The sequence below is a fragment of the Leptonotus elevatus genome, chromosome 2 (assembly GCF_054856555.1).
Source record: "Leptonotus elevatus isolate MCC_2025b chromosome 2, RoL_Lele_1.0, whole genome shotgun sequence".
NCBI lineage: Eukaryota > Metazoa > Chordata > Actinopteri > Syngnathiformes > Syngnathidae > Leptonotus > Leptonotus elevatus.
This window is the reverse complement of record NC_141240.1, coordinates 29,381,550-29,398,895: the sequence shown is the minus strand read 5'-3', so window position 1 is coordinate 29,398,895 and position 17,346 is coordinate 29,381,550. Positions and strand designations below refer to the sequence as shown.

At 39.7% G+C, this 17,346-nt stretch overlaps 1 protein-coding gene across 10 annotated transcripts in view; it reads right to left on the bottom strand.

The window, feature by feature from the left end:
* camta1a (calmodulin binding transcription activator 1a) overlaps positions 1 to 17,346 on the bottom strand; it is a 330,875-nt gene that overhangs the window by 309,049 nt on the left and 4,480 nt on the right. For all 10 annotated transcript variants that reach the window (XM_086068103.1, XM_086068104.1, XM_086068105.1 and 7 more), the window contains one exon: positions 6,648 to 6,751. In XM_086068103.1, coding sequence (XP_085924229.1) covers positions 6,648 to 6,751 — 104 coding nt within the window. Of the gene's footprint in view, positions 1 to 6,647; positions 6,752 to 17,346 lie in introns of those variants that run through there.

Here is a 17,346-nt window from a genome sequence, read left to right as displayed (position 1 = left end):
TCCGCGCTCAAAAACGCCTGACCGGGCAATTCACAGGAAAAGGTAGAAATCTTCACATCTATACCTGAATAGTTTTACAGCTCAGTGAACACGTGAAGGAAAAGAGAGTGAGGGTGAGTAAAGGAGGGACACCAGAGGAAGAAGAGTGTAAGAAATCGAAGACACAAGCTGGGTTCAATTTTAAGGCTTCCCACAAGGGGTGAAGTGACCTGTATCTGCTACCTCAGAGGTCACGCAATACCCACACCTTCAGAGGATAGGGTTGCACGTACATGCAGTGCGGGACAGCGTGCAGGACACCTACAACGACCTGACCGGTAGGTTCTTATAACAAATTCACAGTTAGCAATATGATCAGAAAACGTATCAAGCTCTCAGGAAGTTACCGAGAAGTCAAGCGGCCAATTCCGTCCAACTTTTAAATGCCATGCTGTGATGAGGTGAAAACACAGCATGAAACGTATTTAGTAAACTGCAACGGAGAGGTTCTGCAGCGAAATCAAATTATATGATCACTTGACTCCTCACAAATACATCAATTACCCCGGGTGATTGTGCTAAAGAAAGAAATCGAAGTAGCTGTCAAAATGCAACGCTATTCCTGACAAACTGTGCTCTCTGAAGCGCCAAAGTAAATTGTACAGGCATTTTGCCATAAGGCTTAACACAGCAGTTCAGTTAAGAGATGATATGAATGAAAAACAAACCTTTATTCAAAAGTCCCCACAGGATATCCATACAAATCCATCAATATTATTTATTGGCATTTTTGGCACTCTGCCCTAAAAGACAGTTTGCAATATACTCCGGAGAAAAAAAGAAATAAATTAAACATGTAGATTATTAAAAAAAAAGAGATAAATAAACCTTTAACTTCCACTGACTGCATCAGAAAAGCTAATAAACATTTCCGCAAACACCAGCAATTGGTAGGAATCATGTTAATTAGCCTGCATTCACTGCATGTGGAGCAGGAACTCGACTAAAGATGGGGAAAAAATGTGAATCAAGCACGGTTTAATGTTTGATTAGACCAGCACAAGCATGGACACCCGTGAAAACAACACGGATTGGTCAGCTTTAGTGTGTGTAATGACTGAGATGGCCCCTCTAAACATGTCACATTAATTCCGAGGGACAAAAGGCATTTATGCTATGTTTTAATGAGGTCAGGTTATTCTAAAGGGGCCAAAGTATTGGGTCTGCCATACACCTCACAAAAACCTAATTTGTCTGTGTCCATAAAAGCTGATGCTTTATAGGAGAGCGGCCTGAGGAGAAGAGGAAAGAGCCTTTTATTGGCCAGTACCTCCACCGCACACAGACACGGGCACCATTGTTGTTTAATGTGACACATTTAAACACATGTTGGTCTCATCTCCGTAATTGTATTCAAATGAGAGAATTGTTGTGAGAAATCATAAGTGCAGCATGCCAGATAACACTGACAAGAGCAGGTTAGTCAAAGATAAGGGCTGAATGATTACAACGCTGTGCAGCCAATCGTGCTTGTCAGTGTTGCGCCTATCTTACATTGTTACCGACAGGCGCTCGGGTTTATCCAATCTCACCTTTAATTGTATTTGTTGAGGGTTTTGATCACCTTCTTCGTCATCTGTTACACGCTCTGCCTGGCGACACCTTGAATGTACAGTGGGCGCCGTGGTGGCAGCGGTGCGAGGCGCACCGGCTTAGGCCTGACAACATAGGCATTAAATGTGGAGCAGGCCAGTGGAGGCGAGAGCAGCTGCTCTCTTGTCTGGTGCAATTCAGCACCAGTTCAGAAGCAGTCGCCGCTAAGATGAGTGAGCGCTTGCAGTGCTTGGAGCGCGATGTCGTTCATTACAGCCTGAGGGTGTCGCACACTCCTCCAACGAGACTTCATGCAACACTCCCTTGCTTTTTAAGACTGAGTGAGGGAGAGATTGTCGCTGTCCGAATTTTAGCAACATTCTGTTTGTCAGTGCTTTAAAATGATGCAATATTGAGTCGCTTGTTAAAAGTCAAGACGGTTTATCCCTAAGAGGAGACCTTCAAAATAATGAGCACTGCTCATCGACGGACTGCGCTCATGCATTTTCACCCACAGGAGAGTTACTACACAAATTTCAAAGGTAAACGTAAGATACAGTCATTCTCTAAGCCAGCTGTCCCCAACTTTTTTTTTTTTTTTAGCATGGGCCCGTTTCACATTAAGACATATTTTGACACACCAAAATGTACCAGTGCTGTCATGATACCAAAATTATGACTTTGATACTATACTTGCAAAAAGTACGTCAATACCAGAACAACATCAAATACTTTTTATTTGAATAAATTCAAACAGCAACTTTAGAAAAAATGGAGGTGGGGGTTGCTTGGATTGGGGGGTAAAAAATGTTAAACTGTAGTGTACAAAAGTCTTAGGGCACCAAAAGATTTGTCGTTTATTATTTAACCTTTGGGCAGTATGAAATCTCATTGAATATTTAATGATTGACATCCCAACCACTAGAATGGAGGATGGAAGCCTAATGATTGTGCCAACCTCTCGACAATATTGTGATAATTATTGTATCGTGAAGGTTCATATCGTGATAATTATTGTATCGTGATGTCAGGATATCGTTATGTCCCTAGTTATTAACTCATTCACTCCCAGCCATTTTCACTGAAGCAACCACCTTCGCTCCCAGCTTTTTTGCTGGATTTTGACTGATTTTGCAAGGCCTAAAGAATATTGTGTTCTATTGCTATAAAAACATGGAACCTATCAAAAGAAAGATTATAGTCTCTTCTTTCATCAGGAAAACATATATATACTTCTATCTGTTTCAGTTTTGCAGCAATTAGCATTATGGCTAAGTTTCATCATTATTCACAAATCTGTTTAAAACACTGGGCAAAAGAGCTTTTTTGCAACATGGCCCTGGTTGATACTCTGCTGCCACCTGCTTGTCTTTTTGCTTTAAGCGTCCTCTTCAAGTCAGAGGCTGCATCAAAGACTTCTGTATGCTCTAGCATAAATAAATAAAACCTTTTTTCTTTTTTTTTTTTTACATATAAATACGTTTTGGGGACCATGGCAACATTTAAATTAGACCATTTTTATACGTTTTTGGGAGCAAATGAGTTGATATGACTTGCATACAAATGAATCAAGCATATATTATATATTCACGTCATTTCCTGACAGAAGTTCAAATTGTTTCTGATAATAATGCATTGTTTGAATTTGAGCTTTGTATTGCATACGGCAGCTGGGAACATTGTAATTCTCCAGGATATCTCAGGCCCTACAACCTTCACACCAGCATAACCAAACAAGAGGCAGACAGTGTTTGAGCATGAAGGGGATATAAGTCTAAAGCCGTCCCTGTGTGAGATGTCCTTCTCTCCAATGATTCCCATCTTAACGGAAATGTCTAGCAAAATAGAGGTCATGGTGTCATGGTGACAAAAAGCAAAAGGAGCCCTGAGAGGATTTGCCCCTTTTTGGTACCTGAGCAGCATGGTAGCAAGGTAAACTTCTTTGACTGTTATATCTATGTCTAATGTTTGCTTTTCCAGTCATCGCAAAGTTTGGTATTTTTTTCTAAATAGACATTGTTGGATCACTTGAAGGCAGCTGGCAGAGTAACACACACTGATCAAGATTTAATCATAGAGCCATATAATTGCTCATCACTCTCTTATATTTGGGTAAGTAAACGAAGAAAAGACAAATGAAGAAAGGAGTTTTGCTTAATCTAATTTTCGAGTAAATGCTTGAAATGTATTCCGGCACATATCTCTCTCACGGGTCCACCTGGGTGTAATTGTGAGGATAGCATCAAATGAATATTAACGCCAGTTCACCGCATCGCAGCAGTGACCGCTCACTCATGCTTTGTCCTGAAGTTTCCAAAAAGGAAGCTGCATGTGACCTCAATCAAATAAAATGTCAATGATGACACTCACATAAATACAATATATTGATTAACAAAAAAAAATGGATATGGTGTACTTGTGGATTGTTACCAATGAGCACCACTCTCACATTTACTATCTATGGTGGCTGTTGTGGCTAACACAAACAACAATACCAATCACAAAGAGGCGATGCCAGCGGGATTTCCAAATTGTGTGTCAACTTAATTCTAAAACTCCTTGAGCATCCCATCAAAATACTCCTACATCTTAGTGCAGTGATTGCCAACCAGTTTTATGTGAGAGATGATCAAATGTCCAATTTCACTTATTTGGTATGAAAATGATTTACTTACTACTAATAATGTATCTTCTTCAGGCCATGTGCACACGTAGCAGGGTATTTTTAAAAACGGATATTTCCCTCCTCTGGGTGTAGAAAAAAATAGTGTCCACACCACCACATATATAGAAAAGAAAATATCCACAGCTCACCGCATTAATGCGTTTTTAAGTACGTTCATAACAATGCCAGACCTTAAGGTGGCAACAGTTCCCCAAATCCTATCCAATCAGAGTACACCTCCGTCTGGCAACGCCACTTCCACAAATTGGGCCTACAATGAGATGCATGCCAAGCCTCTAGGAGGCAGTAGTTAGCCAAATACTGCTCGTCTCTTGACGTCACTTCCCCATACGTCACACAAGCACGGACTGTCAGCCGCTGATCTGTATATATGCGGATCAGTGCTGTCAACGCACACAAGACTTTTTTTTTTATTATTAATTAAAAACAAATACTTGTAAACAGTCAATGAGAACATCATAAACGGAGCATAGAGGTAAACAAAGAGGATAAATAAATAAAATTAAAAAAGCTTCACTTGTCTTTTTTTAACAACTTTTTTTTCCCACTCACCACACACACATAGAAACATTGTCTCTCCCGTGGGGAAGCGATTCCACGCTGCCTTCCTTTTTCTTCTTTTTTAACAACTTGAGGTATGTGATTGAGTGACGTGTGTAGGGGACGACGTAAAACGGAGCCGGAAAAATACGCAAATCTTCACTTTGGCCGGAGATTTTAGGAACCTTTGTTTAAAAAAAAAAAAGTAAATCCCTGCGGACGGGTGGATGACAGGGCAAGCCACAGAAAAATATCTACCGTTTGCAAGAAACATACATGGTCTCAGTCTTCTAGCCCTTCCATAGAGGAAGCGCTTCCCACTTTAAAGACACCATTCTGTTAGATTATACTAAGTAATACAGTTTGCAGTGTTACTGTTGCACTGTGGTCTGTATTTCATTAAAAACACATATGCACAGGCGCACTAACACTTTACAGGTAACTGTTGTTTGATTAAACAGAATTAAAGTTCTTGAAAATTGGTTACATACCAATGGTGGACTCTGGTGCTTCCATATGAAATCTGAGCCAAGCCAATTATTTCTGGTTGTCATCATCTCTTGCTATGCTATCTACTATACTAATGATTGAATTGTAACAATAATAATAATAGTAATAAGAAATTTCAATGATTACAATTCAATGAAAAGGTTTTCATTTTTATCCAAAACAATACTTGCTCATTTTCATATTAAAGATTGTTATACAATTAGCATAACGCCCAATAAAACAAATACATAACAAATATCAAATACATATCGGTTGATATGGTACCATTTACTGTATTTGTTGTGCTTGTTTGGATTGGTATAGCTATGTTTTACCACTTAGGCCTGATGATAAGATAGATGCACTGATTATTATTTTCACAAAAGGTTAATGTCACATCAAGAGTCTCACTCTCCTTTCATGTCAGTGATGATGTTTGCGCACTGAAACATTCTTCATTTTAGGAAATGATTCCTTGCTCTCTTCTGTCAGGCTAAAACATATTGACTTGCATAAGACACCACTACTGGGATCATATTTTTGTCTTGCTTTTTTCTACATTCTTATCAGCTCCATAGAAGATTGTGCCGCCAGAAACACAGTGGCTCGGCTTTGTTAAAAACAAACATGCTTTTTAATACGTGCGCTGACATGCTAACAACTGTAGTCGAAAGCATTTAGCCCTGTCAAGGGCTTAGAATTACAGTTTGAGATCAATTTCAAAGCTGTGTTAATTAATTTAGACGGCAGCACAATGCAGGTCAGAGAGGGCAAACATGTAACAGCATCAGTCAATTAGAAATGCAAAGCTTTTGCATTTTTTTCATAACTGGGCTGGGGAGCAAGGAGCAAATGAATGACAGATGGGCACTTGATGTGACAAAATTACAAAGTATTGCTATCCTTTTGTATTTACCATCATTGACTGTATCTACTGGTATGCAGTTGTCACGTCATATACACATTACAAATTACACATTGTTTATTTCATTTTAATTTTGAGTATTGCTTACAAATAAGAAAATCAGGATCCCTAGCACTTATTTTTCCTCCATTCTCATTCAAATTTTTTGCTTCACTTTCAATCATTTCTACTTAAAATTCAATTTTACGCATGACTACATTCACATTAAATTCATAAAACTTAAAAAACATCACTGTGTAGCACAAGCATTGTGCAGGTTTCTTTTTGTTAGTAGTAGTGTTTTTAGATCATCATATTACATTTTGTGTGTGTAAATAAACATTATGGCACAGACATGTTTTTGTAATCTAAAAATATGAAATGCAAATTACACATTACACATTATATGTCTGGACTATAATAGTTTTTTCACCAGAGACAAATCTGTGCTTTTACCTCATTGGTGTTCCACCGGTGTCTCTCCTTCGGCAGCGAGGTGCATTTGGGTAGACATTCAAGCAGCTTCTTGGGCAGGTATATTTTCAAATGTCCATGTTCATCTGCAAAAAGAGCAGGACATAACAGCATCATTAGCACAGGCCTCGTATGGCAAAGTTACTAACCCCAAAGGAGTTGGAAAATTAATCCAAGAATCTAATTTTACATCTATCATCTCTTATTTTTCAGTGTAATGCAATCTATCTAGGGAGTTGACCCAACATTTTCAATGTCAACTTGGAAAGGCTGTGTCTATACATTATTTAGACATAATAAACACCCTTGAGTGATTCTGTAGCGTTTGGGGATTTAGTGCAAGAATCTGCTGCGTGTCACATGGTGGTGTATTATTCCGGGAAATTATTACAATGACCAGGCCCAGTGCTTATAACGTAATGTAAGTCATCCAAGCTATAATGTGAACTTCACAATCAGTTCACAGGCAAATCTAAAACTCATGCATCCCCCACATGCATGGATGCATTTCAATGGTTGTTTCATTACGTCGCTTTCTTCCTGCTCACATATGCAGAAATGCACACATTGTACCACTCAAGGGGCACACCGACTATATTGTGCAAGGTCCTGTTCAAAAAGGTGACGAGATGAATCATATTTGTGAGCCAAATGCAAAATAGTGACTGTCAGTGATCTTATGTTAACAGCTGATGTGGTTCTTGAAAAAGGATATGTCTCACTGGGTTAATGAGGCATGAGTGTCAGCCAAAAACATCAGCATCTCAGATATCGAGTGCACATTTAGCTTGTTTTGACTGCACTTGGATGCAGAATTAGAGAGGATGCAATCATATTGGTGGAATTTGACCTCACAAGCGTACATGCCGCAGCTAAGTCAATTATATTGCATTTATTTATGAGAATAAAGTCTTTGTAAAATCATGTATTTGTTTCTGCATACATTATACATGTGCATACAAGCCCGTGACATCCAGTGTGGGATTCATGCTGGCGCGGCGTGGCAAGGCAAAAAAACATGCAGTAATGGGCAGGCATAAGAAATATGCTAGACGAAAATAGCATCCATTTTTCCAGGTGGTTATAGTAGTCGTGATTGATTGACACCTAACAGATAAGTATGATGTGGGTTCAGTGCATTCATTCATGCCCACAGTGATGGGTACATGTCGAGGTGACAAAATAAAAGGATTAATCAGCAACTAATTGACTATCAAATTGATCGGCACCAATTGTAATTATCAAGTATTTGTTTAGAGCTGTTGTTTAACTTAAAATTGTCCAAAACCTCTTATTTCAATTTTCAGCCTTTCTATAGTCCTTCATGAAAACAGACAAAATAAGACATTTGCAAACATGTGCTTTTACATTGAAAAACAATTACCGGAACCAGTAACTGAATCAGTTTCAAAAGGCTGGTGAGTACAACATCAATCCTGCTAAATAATACCATTTGATGAAAAATAAAATTGTATCTGCTTATTCTATTAATTAATGGAATAATCCACTATACAAAATATTCAATAGTGAATAGTCCTAATTACAAGCATAGAAACAAACAAGGCTGTTTGATATTCAGAGCAAAGAGAATGTGAACAGAAAACAGCTGACTGTGTATTCTCCGGGTGGCTGATTTGAGAAGTTGCCAGTAAAAAAGGAGTTAAAACTTCAACTAAAACAAAACAGCACTTTAAAGCCCAAAAAAAGAATCCGCTGCTGCTCTTGATTATGGGGATGTAAGATCAGCATATGTGGCTTGATGCACATCTCGGTGCCCCTGGCCAAACAGCTCCATATGGACAATTTCGTGCGAGTCAGTCCATAAAGACGGAACTGGAGCGCAGAATGTAGAAAATCATTGTTCCCCAAGGAATAAAAAAAGTAAGTCTGTAGATCTGTATGATTTGGAGTATTTATTTGTATGTATAATTCGCATTGAAAACTGTTGTGTTCAGTATGGCATGCATAGGTATGTGTAAAAATGTGCCTCAGCCAATTAAAAATCCCATACGGCATTGTGTTTCAGGATGCCTTAGGTGCCGTGTGAAATGCAAAACATGATGCAAATGAGTGATCCGAGATGAAGGAAATGAGGTGTGGGCAAGGAGTTTTAAAAACAAAAACATTGTGGTTCTGCATCATTGTAGGGTCAGGAAGGTCATGCTTTATTGAACCAATTCGCACGCAGATATTCCCAGAGGTTGACATTAAGGCTCAGACCCAGTCTTGGCTACCGCTCTGTAAAGTGCGCGCAGAGAATTTGTAGCAGATAGCAGTGGTGGCAGACACATATGGCAGATCTGTCTTTCAACAGATTATTCGGGATTCAGTGCTGCCCTCTGGCACAATAACACCGGGCATGGCGAGACGGAGGTGCACTGGAATACATCTCAACTCAAGTATGTTGAGGATTTTCTCACCAGCAGAGTTGAGATACAAATCAGACATGTCTGCTGTGACTGCCAGCAGGCCAAAACGCTTAAGGACGCGGCAAAATCACAAAATAAAAAATGATACACCCACTTAAATTACTAGAAATTCCTAAAAACAACACAAGTGACAGTGCATTGCCTTTGTCACAATTTTGTTCATTGTAATTTCTAGCCTTTTTTTTATTGTATTTGTTGAAGATTATTATTATCTTTTGACAAACATAAATGTAAATTTCATCTATCTCCAAAACCGCCTATCCACACTGACTTTGGGCAAGCGGTACAGTACACCCTGTTCAGCTAATTGCAGGGCATATATTGGCAAAAGACCCTAGGATTGTCCTTAAGTGGGTATATAAGGGTTTTCAATTAAATGAACATGCATGTTTTTGGAATGCAGGGGTAAAACAGAGTACACAGAGAGAGAACATGCAAATTCCACACAGGAAGGAAGGAACCTTGAAATACCAATTGAAATACCAAACCATAGAACTGTTGGGCAGATGCGCCACTCAATCACCGTGCCACACAAATGTAGATTACGTGTTGAAATATTGGAGGACAGCCAGTGGGGGAAGAAAAAGATTATTTGGAAAAGGCAAGATATCCGATATATGTATGCCAGGCAGTAAAATTCAGAAAGAGTGAGTCATGCTCTATTATTGCTGTGTTTGCTCATGTATTTTACATCAGGCACCTTGTTGGGCAGCTAAGGACTACGAAATACGCCAAGTTTGTTCACGGCAACTATTGCATTATTTTTGTTTCTATTATTTATTTATTATTTATTTAATGATTCATTTCCACTACGTCATTTTCGATGTAAAGTTGTTGGAATGTCGCCGATGGACACGAGATATAAAATATATAATAGTGAATAAGCTCAATCAGCATTGAGTCATCTCCACGAGTTGTGGCTTGTGTGAAAATGACAGCAATATTCAAAGCTCTCCTATCTCTGGGGACGGAGTCCCTGAGGTGGTTGGAAAGCTCCTCGGTGGCGAGGCCCCGGGGGTGGATGAGATCCGCCCGGAGTTTCTAAAGGCTCTGGATATTGTGTTGTTGTCGTGGTTGACACGCCTCTACAACATCACGTGGACATCAGGGACAGTGCCTCTGGAATGGCAGACCGGGGTGGTGGTGGTCCCCCTTTTTAAGAAGGGGGGCCGCAGGGTGTGCTCCAACTATAGAGGGATCACACTCCTCAGCCTCCCCGGTAAGGTCTACTCAGGAGTGCTGGAGAGGAGGGTCCGTCGGGAAGTCGAAACTCAGATTCAAGAAGAGCAGTGTGGTTTTCGTCCCGGAGTTTGCCCAACCGGTCTACACGTTTTATGGATTTGGCGAAGGTGTTTGACCGTGTCCCTCGAGGAGTCCTGTGGAGGGTGCTTCGGGAGTACGGGGTACCAAGCCGCTTGTTCGGTCCATGTACGACCGATGTCAGAGTTTGGTCCGCATTTCCGGCAGTAAGTCGGATTCGTTCCCAGTGAGGGTTGGACTCCGCCAAGGCTGCCCTTTGTCACCGATTCTGTTCATAGTTTTTAAGGACAGAATTTCTAGGCGCAGCCAAAGCGTTGAGGGGGTCCGGTTTGGTGGCCTCAGTATAGCATCTCTGCTTTTTGCAGATGATGTGGTGCTGTTGGCTTCATCAAGCCGTGATCTCCAACTCTCACTGGAGCGGTTCGCAGCCGACTGTGAAGCGGTTCTATGTCTGATACTAATGTCCTCAGTCGGAAAAGGGTGGCGTGCTCTCTCGGTCGGGGAAAAGATCCTGCCTAAGTGGAGGAGTTCAAGTATCTTGGGGTTTTGTTCACGAGCGTCTGCAGTGATGTGGACTCTGTATCGGTCCGTTGTGGTGAAAAAGGAGCTGAGCCAAAAGGCGAAGCTCTCGATTTACCGATCAATCTACGTTCCTACCCTCACCTATGGTCACGAGCTGTGGGTCGTGACCGAAAGAACAAAATCCTGGAAACAAGTTTCCTCCGCAGGGTGTCCAGGCTCTCCCTTAGAGATAGGGTGAGAATATCGGTCATCGCTGTCTATGGACGCCACACCATGGAAAGTGAGTGTGGCTTGCCAGGATAGGTTTGACAAATCTACACAAAAACACTCGGGGTCTTTAAAAAAAACACACACACAAAAAAAAAAAAAAAAAACATCTATGGAGAGGAAAGCGACAAATCTCGAGTAAGTTACCATTGCCACAAGACTACTTAGACAACATCATACCGATAACCGTAGCCCAAAAATTATATTATAAGAAAATAGAACACCAAATTCACATTTAGGAAAGACAACTGGGGGCTGTGAATTGCAGAATCAACATTTAGACTCTGAAGTGAGTCCCACTGTTGGTAAAAACCTGAAATAAATATGACAAGCATGCATGAAGCTCTTTTTTAAGGTCAGCAATTACACGCCGTGACGTGATGACATCATTAAGGAAAAGTAGAGTCTAATTCATTTTAAGCAGTGTTCTCATCTCATCAATATCTGTATAATATTTATTGTTCATCTAAAAAATACACATATATTGAAATTGTGTTCTTTTATTATTTCAATTTTTTTTTTATGTGTTCTTTGATAGTGGTAGGGTGGCATGCTAGCGCCCTCTCAAGGCCAGCTGCCACTGAATAAGCGGTACAGAAAATGGATGGATGTATAGACGGCCAAATATGTCAGCAGTTGTCATTCTCTGTGGAAAATACATTTACTCTTTGAATCTTTTTTACGGGCATCACGCTAAGATAAAGAAAAAAAAAAGCTGCAACAATAATGCATCTGCCGTCATTTTGTACATGAGCATGTAATGGATTAAAGTGCTGACTCTCATCTTTGTGTTTGCTGTTGCTTTTGGAGTAATAAACTAAATAAAAATCGCTCTAAGCCTCTCAACAAACGCTATGGGTGTTGATCCTGCATTTATTGGTTTGCCAGTTTAATACTTGCTAAAAAAAAATATGGGAAGATTTGAAATAACTGACACATGATAGCCAAAGATCCGATCAATTGATACACTCAAGGTATTGTACTTCTCAAGTGATTTGCTCGTTTCCCTTTTAAGCATTGCCAGTGCCACAATGTATCATCTTAACAGACAAATCGTTTGTGTTTCGTTTGTCAAAGACAATTTTAGATGCTAGTTGCACATCAACATCAGACAACCGCTGTGATTTATGCGTCTCGGTCACAGATTTATTTAGTATTTCCTCTTGCCTCTTCTGTTTCAAACACTGCCCTGTGCTATTAAATAAAGCATGTGTTTTAGATGTGGCACTCAGCTGCTCAGATGTTCCGACTTGGCCTTCTCTAATCTGGCAGTCATTGTCTTACTTGGGAGCCGTTTGGTTTTACACGGAAATACGTCTCACGAGGCTCCCAGGTCACACAAAAAAAAGTCAACGCAACATTACCGCTGTTGAATGCTGAGGCTTCGCCGCTTTCTTAACAGCTTTGTTCACTCAGCTGTTATTTATCTACAGTATATTAATGCTAGCCCAGATGTTCTGCTGAAATCAGGTTTCAGCAACACTTTAAAAGAGTTGTCGACCATCTCGTGAGCTCAAGACTTGGATGCCAGAATTGGAATACACAGACAGTTAATTAGTCTGAATTGATTGGCAGGAGATGAAAATCACAAACATGTCATCTTATGCACAAAACCAAGCGTGCAGCTATGCCATGCAATCTTCCCGAGTAATTTAAAGATCAAGTTTTGAGCTTTATCAGCATCTTGTGTTAAATTACCTATTGGTAAATACTAACAACTCACTAAATCATGACAATTATGTTTGTAGAGGTTTGCTGAACACAGAGATTGTGATAAAAGGTTATTAAGACATCAAATATGTTGGTGTGCTGATTTAGAATTGCGACTGAACTTGGTTTGGAAGCAAACATTCAGTATTTGAGGGATTTCTGTCATGCTAGCTAGCTCCAACCCCACCCTCAAGACGAGAGTGAGGGTCATGAGCCTGGAAAGGCTGACAAAAACAAATCTGTAATCAATATCTGAGCCCGGAACGCAAGCGTGGGTCCCACCAGCCCCCCCAACCTCCCTCTCCTCTGTCTCTGTCTCAGCGCGCTTCGAGACTGACGGCTTTTCTTTTTAATCTGTGCCCACATTGTGGTGAAATTGCAAGCTAATGTTTTGGCCATAGATCACTCAACAAATCACTGCTGGTGGTGCAAATCTAGAGTAACAGACTGAATGGCAATATTCTTCACAGCAGCTAACACACTTTAAGGATGTGGAGTATTGTTTGCTCTTCTGCAGTTAGTTATACATGAAACGTGCATATAACAAAAGCGGAATCGTGGATAAAATTTAGACTAATTGGATCAAGTTCACCCTATCATTGTATGGAACATCCCGTCTTCAAAAAGCATCATACTAAAGATGTGGCAGCAACATGGACCTAAAATGGCACTAAGATCTATTTCAAGCTTTTCAATCATTATTTAAAATGTTTTAAAAAACTCAAAGCTACGGTACTAAAAATTCAACATCCCCAATTTCACAAGCTCAATAGCCAAGGCTGTGTTTTGTTATAAAATTGTACAGATGGTTTTAATGTTTTGATTGCAAGTTTTCAATTATTATTTTTTATATTAATAACCAACTTGTCAGTGTATGTTTTCAATTACAGTTCAAAAGAGAGTTGCAAAGCGACAAAATTGTAATCGACAGGTCAGACCAGAATTTGCACTGAAAGCTGAGAAAACACTGTATTAAGGGTTTTGATATTTTAGGCAAAGAAACCATCAATAACACACACAAACACAACACCTGAGCATTCAGATTAACCAGCATAATTCCGAATATATAAAATTGGCTATCTTCCACCGAATTCTTAACAATAAAAGAAGTGGTGTTATTTCAACTAGAAATGTGCTGTCATCTGCTGCACCTCCTGCAACTAACAATGAGGCTCACTTCTGCAGATAAGGGGCCATTTTGATCACTTAATCCCTTTATTAAATGGACGGAATAATACTCAAACACTCAAGCAGTTACAGTGTGTGTGACACAAACTGTGTATTACTTGCACCACTAGCAGCCAGGGGATTTGAAAGGCAATCTTCTTCAAGGGTTGATTCCATCAATGCAAGCGCATCAAAAAGCACAACAAAAACACAGGCTTAATACAGTCCACTGAAGAGAACATAAATGGCATCCGTTCACAGCATGCATGAGGAAAAAAAACAAAAACAATCACAGGGCAATATCAACATGCAGTTTCAACAGCATTCCTCAAAGTAAAACCAATGAACCCAATCAAATATATATATATTGGTATCTTAACAAAAATAAATACAATCAAGCAAAATGTCACGTAAGGACAGTGTGAGAGTACAAATGACTTTCGTGGTGATGGAAGAAAAGGCTCAGCCCACAGGTAGGAATCAAGGGAGACATTGAAAATGTGGTCAGCCATGCATGTTGTGGCTAACTCATGACATGCTATCAAATAGGAGCAATCAATCTACCGGTGAGGCGAATCTAACGAAGGAGGGAAGGTAAAGAAGGGGTTTATCCTGCATGCATCCTGGTTATAGCATTGACGCCGCTACTGCTGGACTGTAAGATTCTATTTCATCTTGCTACCATCGTAACAACCATTTGTGGACAAGCGTTGAAAGCGCTAGCACTGGAATGGGATTCTTATCGCTCACATGACAGTGAATAGCAAATACTGTTACTGTAGTTCTATAAATATAGGACGTTGATGAATTTTTAATGCGATATAAATCTCACTATGTACAGGGGTGTCAATGGTCACGCATTGAACGTGTGACACATGCATTTCACTCCATTCTCACGCTCTCACGCTTTACTTTACTTTCTCACGCAAAGAAAAAGTATCTGTAACCAGGATGGAAAAACAAAATGTTATTGTGTGATTTTTAATCTCCACACTTTTTTACCGTAAGACAACGCCCACATAATACTTTCACCGTTCAAATTTCAACTTGCTTCAAAAATGCACGCCTCTCGGAGTATATATTGTCTGATTTCACATTACTTATAGTATTCGCACAATTTAACATTAAATATCAACTTTTCCCCCATTCATTTTCAATGGGACAGACATTGAAATTTTGAGACCACTTCATTGGTCCAATTTTCCACGCCTACTTCCGTACATACAACTTATCATCATAATAAAATAATTATTAGTTCACCACGAGCTGGCCTTAAATAATGCGCATTGTCCCTTTAAGCCTAGATGAGACCAGCATGCTAAAAAGAAAAGAACACGAATTACATCGACTACAGTACATCCAGCATAATGCCAGTTGTACATTTAATCATTTGCTTTTGTCGCAGGCCACATCGCAGATATGGTTTCTTTCCGAGGGCTGTTATGACTTTAAACCCAAATAAATCTATGATCGCCTCATATTACATATACATAACAAATGGATGTATAGTTTAAAAATCAGAGGTCAGTAAAAAAATATATATATATATTATTACATTTATTTTAAAAGAGGATTGTCAACATATAATGTTTCCAACAGCTGAACATTTTTAAAAGTGTAGACTATTTGCAATTTTTGTATTTCAGCAAGAAACGTGAAGTTGATGCACATCATTTCTTTCAAGAGCCACATAAAACGATGTCACGGGCCAGATCTGACCCTCGGGCCTTGAGTTTGACACCTGTGCTTTAGGTGAAACCGATCTGTGCAGCAAAAAAGGTTGGACAATGAAAACTTACTATGTTGTTTTCTTAGCATTGGCCTGGTGGACTTGACTCATCTATTTAAATGTCCTCAAAGCGGGTTGTAGAACTCCCATTAACTCATTCACTCCCAGCCATTTTCACTGAAGCAACCCCCTTCGCTCCCAGTTGTTTTACTGATTTTGCAAGGCCCACAGAATATTGTGTTCTATTGCTATAAAAACATGGAACCTACCAAAATAAATATGACAGTATCTTCTTTCATCAGGGAAAAAAAAAGTATATTTCTATCTATTTCCGTTTTGCAGCAATTAGCATTACAATATAGCTAATCAATATTCACATTCCTGGTGAAAACACTGTGAAATAGAGCTTGTTGCAACATGGCCCTGGCTGATCTCTTACACTCTGTTGCCACCTGCTGGCCGTTTTTTGTAATAACTACCATTACTTTAAGCCACCACTTTATGTCAGCAGCTGCATCAAAGCCTTCTTTATGCTTTTGCATAAAAGTAAAAAAACATTTTTAAAAAACCCCGTATAGATACTTTTGGGAGTGAAGGACAAAGTATTAAAAAATATATATTTACGCGTTTTTGGATTTGAATGAGTTAAAGATGACAATTCACCAAACCATTCCAAACAACTAACTTTGTTGTTGATTTGGCACGTTTTATATAGGCACAACTGACTTCAAGTCATTTTTTTTAGATCCTTGACATGAAATGCAAGACATCGAGAGCAGAAGTGATACATAGGTAATGATAACAAGCTCTCCTTGATATCATCTTTTAAAGTTACAATAAGCTTGTATGACAGCTAGACATCCATCAACCAATCTTGACAATATCCGTGCGCGCGCTCTCATCTTAGCTTTCCTCACACAGTTGAACATCTTAAGAATGTACCGGTAATTTCCTTCACAGCCCACATCTCCACAAATTGGTAATCCAAGAGGCTTGAAACTTCATCAAATTTATCAAAAATCTTCTTTGCACAGACCTTTACTATCTGCAGCATATGATTCATTTTATGTCCGAGCAACAAGGAAGACGGGTGGCACTTGGCCAGCTACTTCAAATGAAGTCCATTTTGATTGGGCCGCCGTTTAGGGCCCCACCGCCTGATGGCTCTCGATGACGAGATGGATAGGGGTGTGAAAACTTGAAATAGTGTTGGTGTGGAAATGGGGAACCAATTATTTTTATCATTTGGCCTATAGCCTGTTCGACAACACTCTTACATACAGTGAAATTACAAACCGCCCACAAGCAAAGGCGAAATCTAGCAGGACAAACGTTGCACTGCCTCTCGCCTTGCCGGCGTCGAGCAGGAGTGTTTGACCTGCTGCTCACGAATTGGAACAAAAAAGCCTCTCAGTTGGAAAGAATTTCACTGAATCTTACAACATGCGTTGTCTAAGCTATTTTTTTCCCCCATCTGTGTGCATGTATACCTCGATAGCGTTGACTGGCTACCGTGTTAACGTGGCTCTAAGTGGTTATTGTAGTGTGGCGGAACACAGCATAATAAGGGAAGAGTGTCAAAAAGTCAAACAGCTAA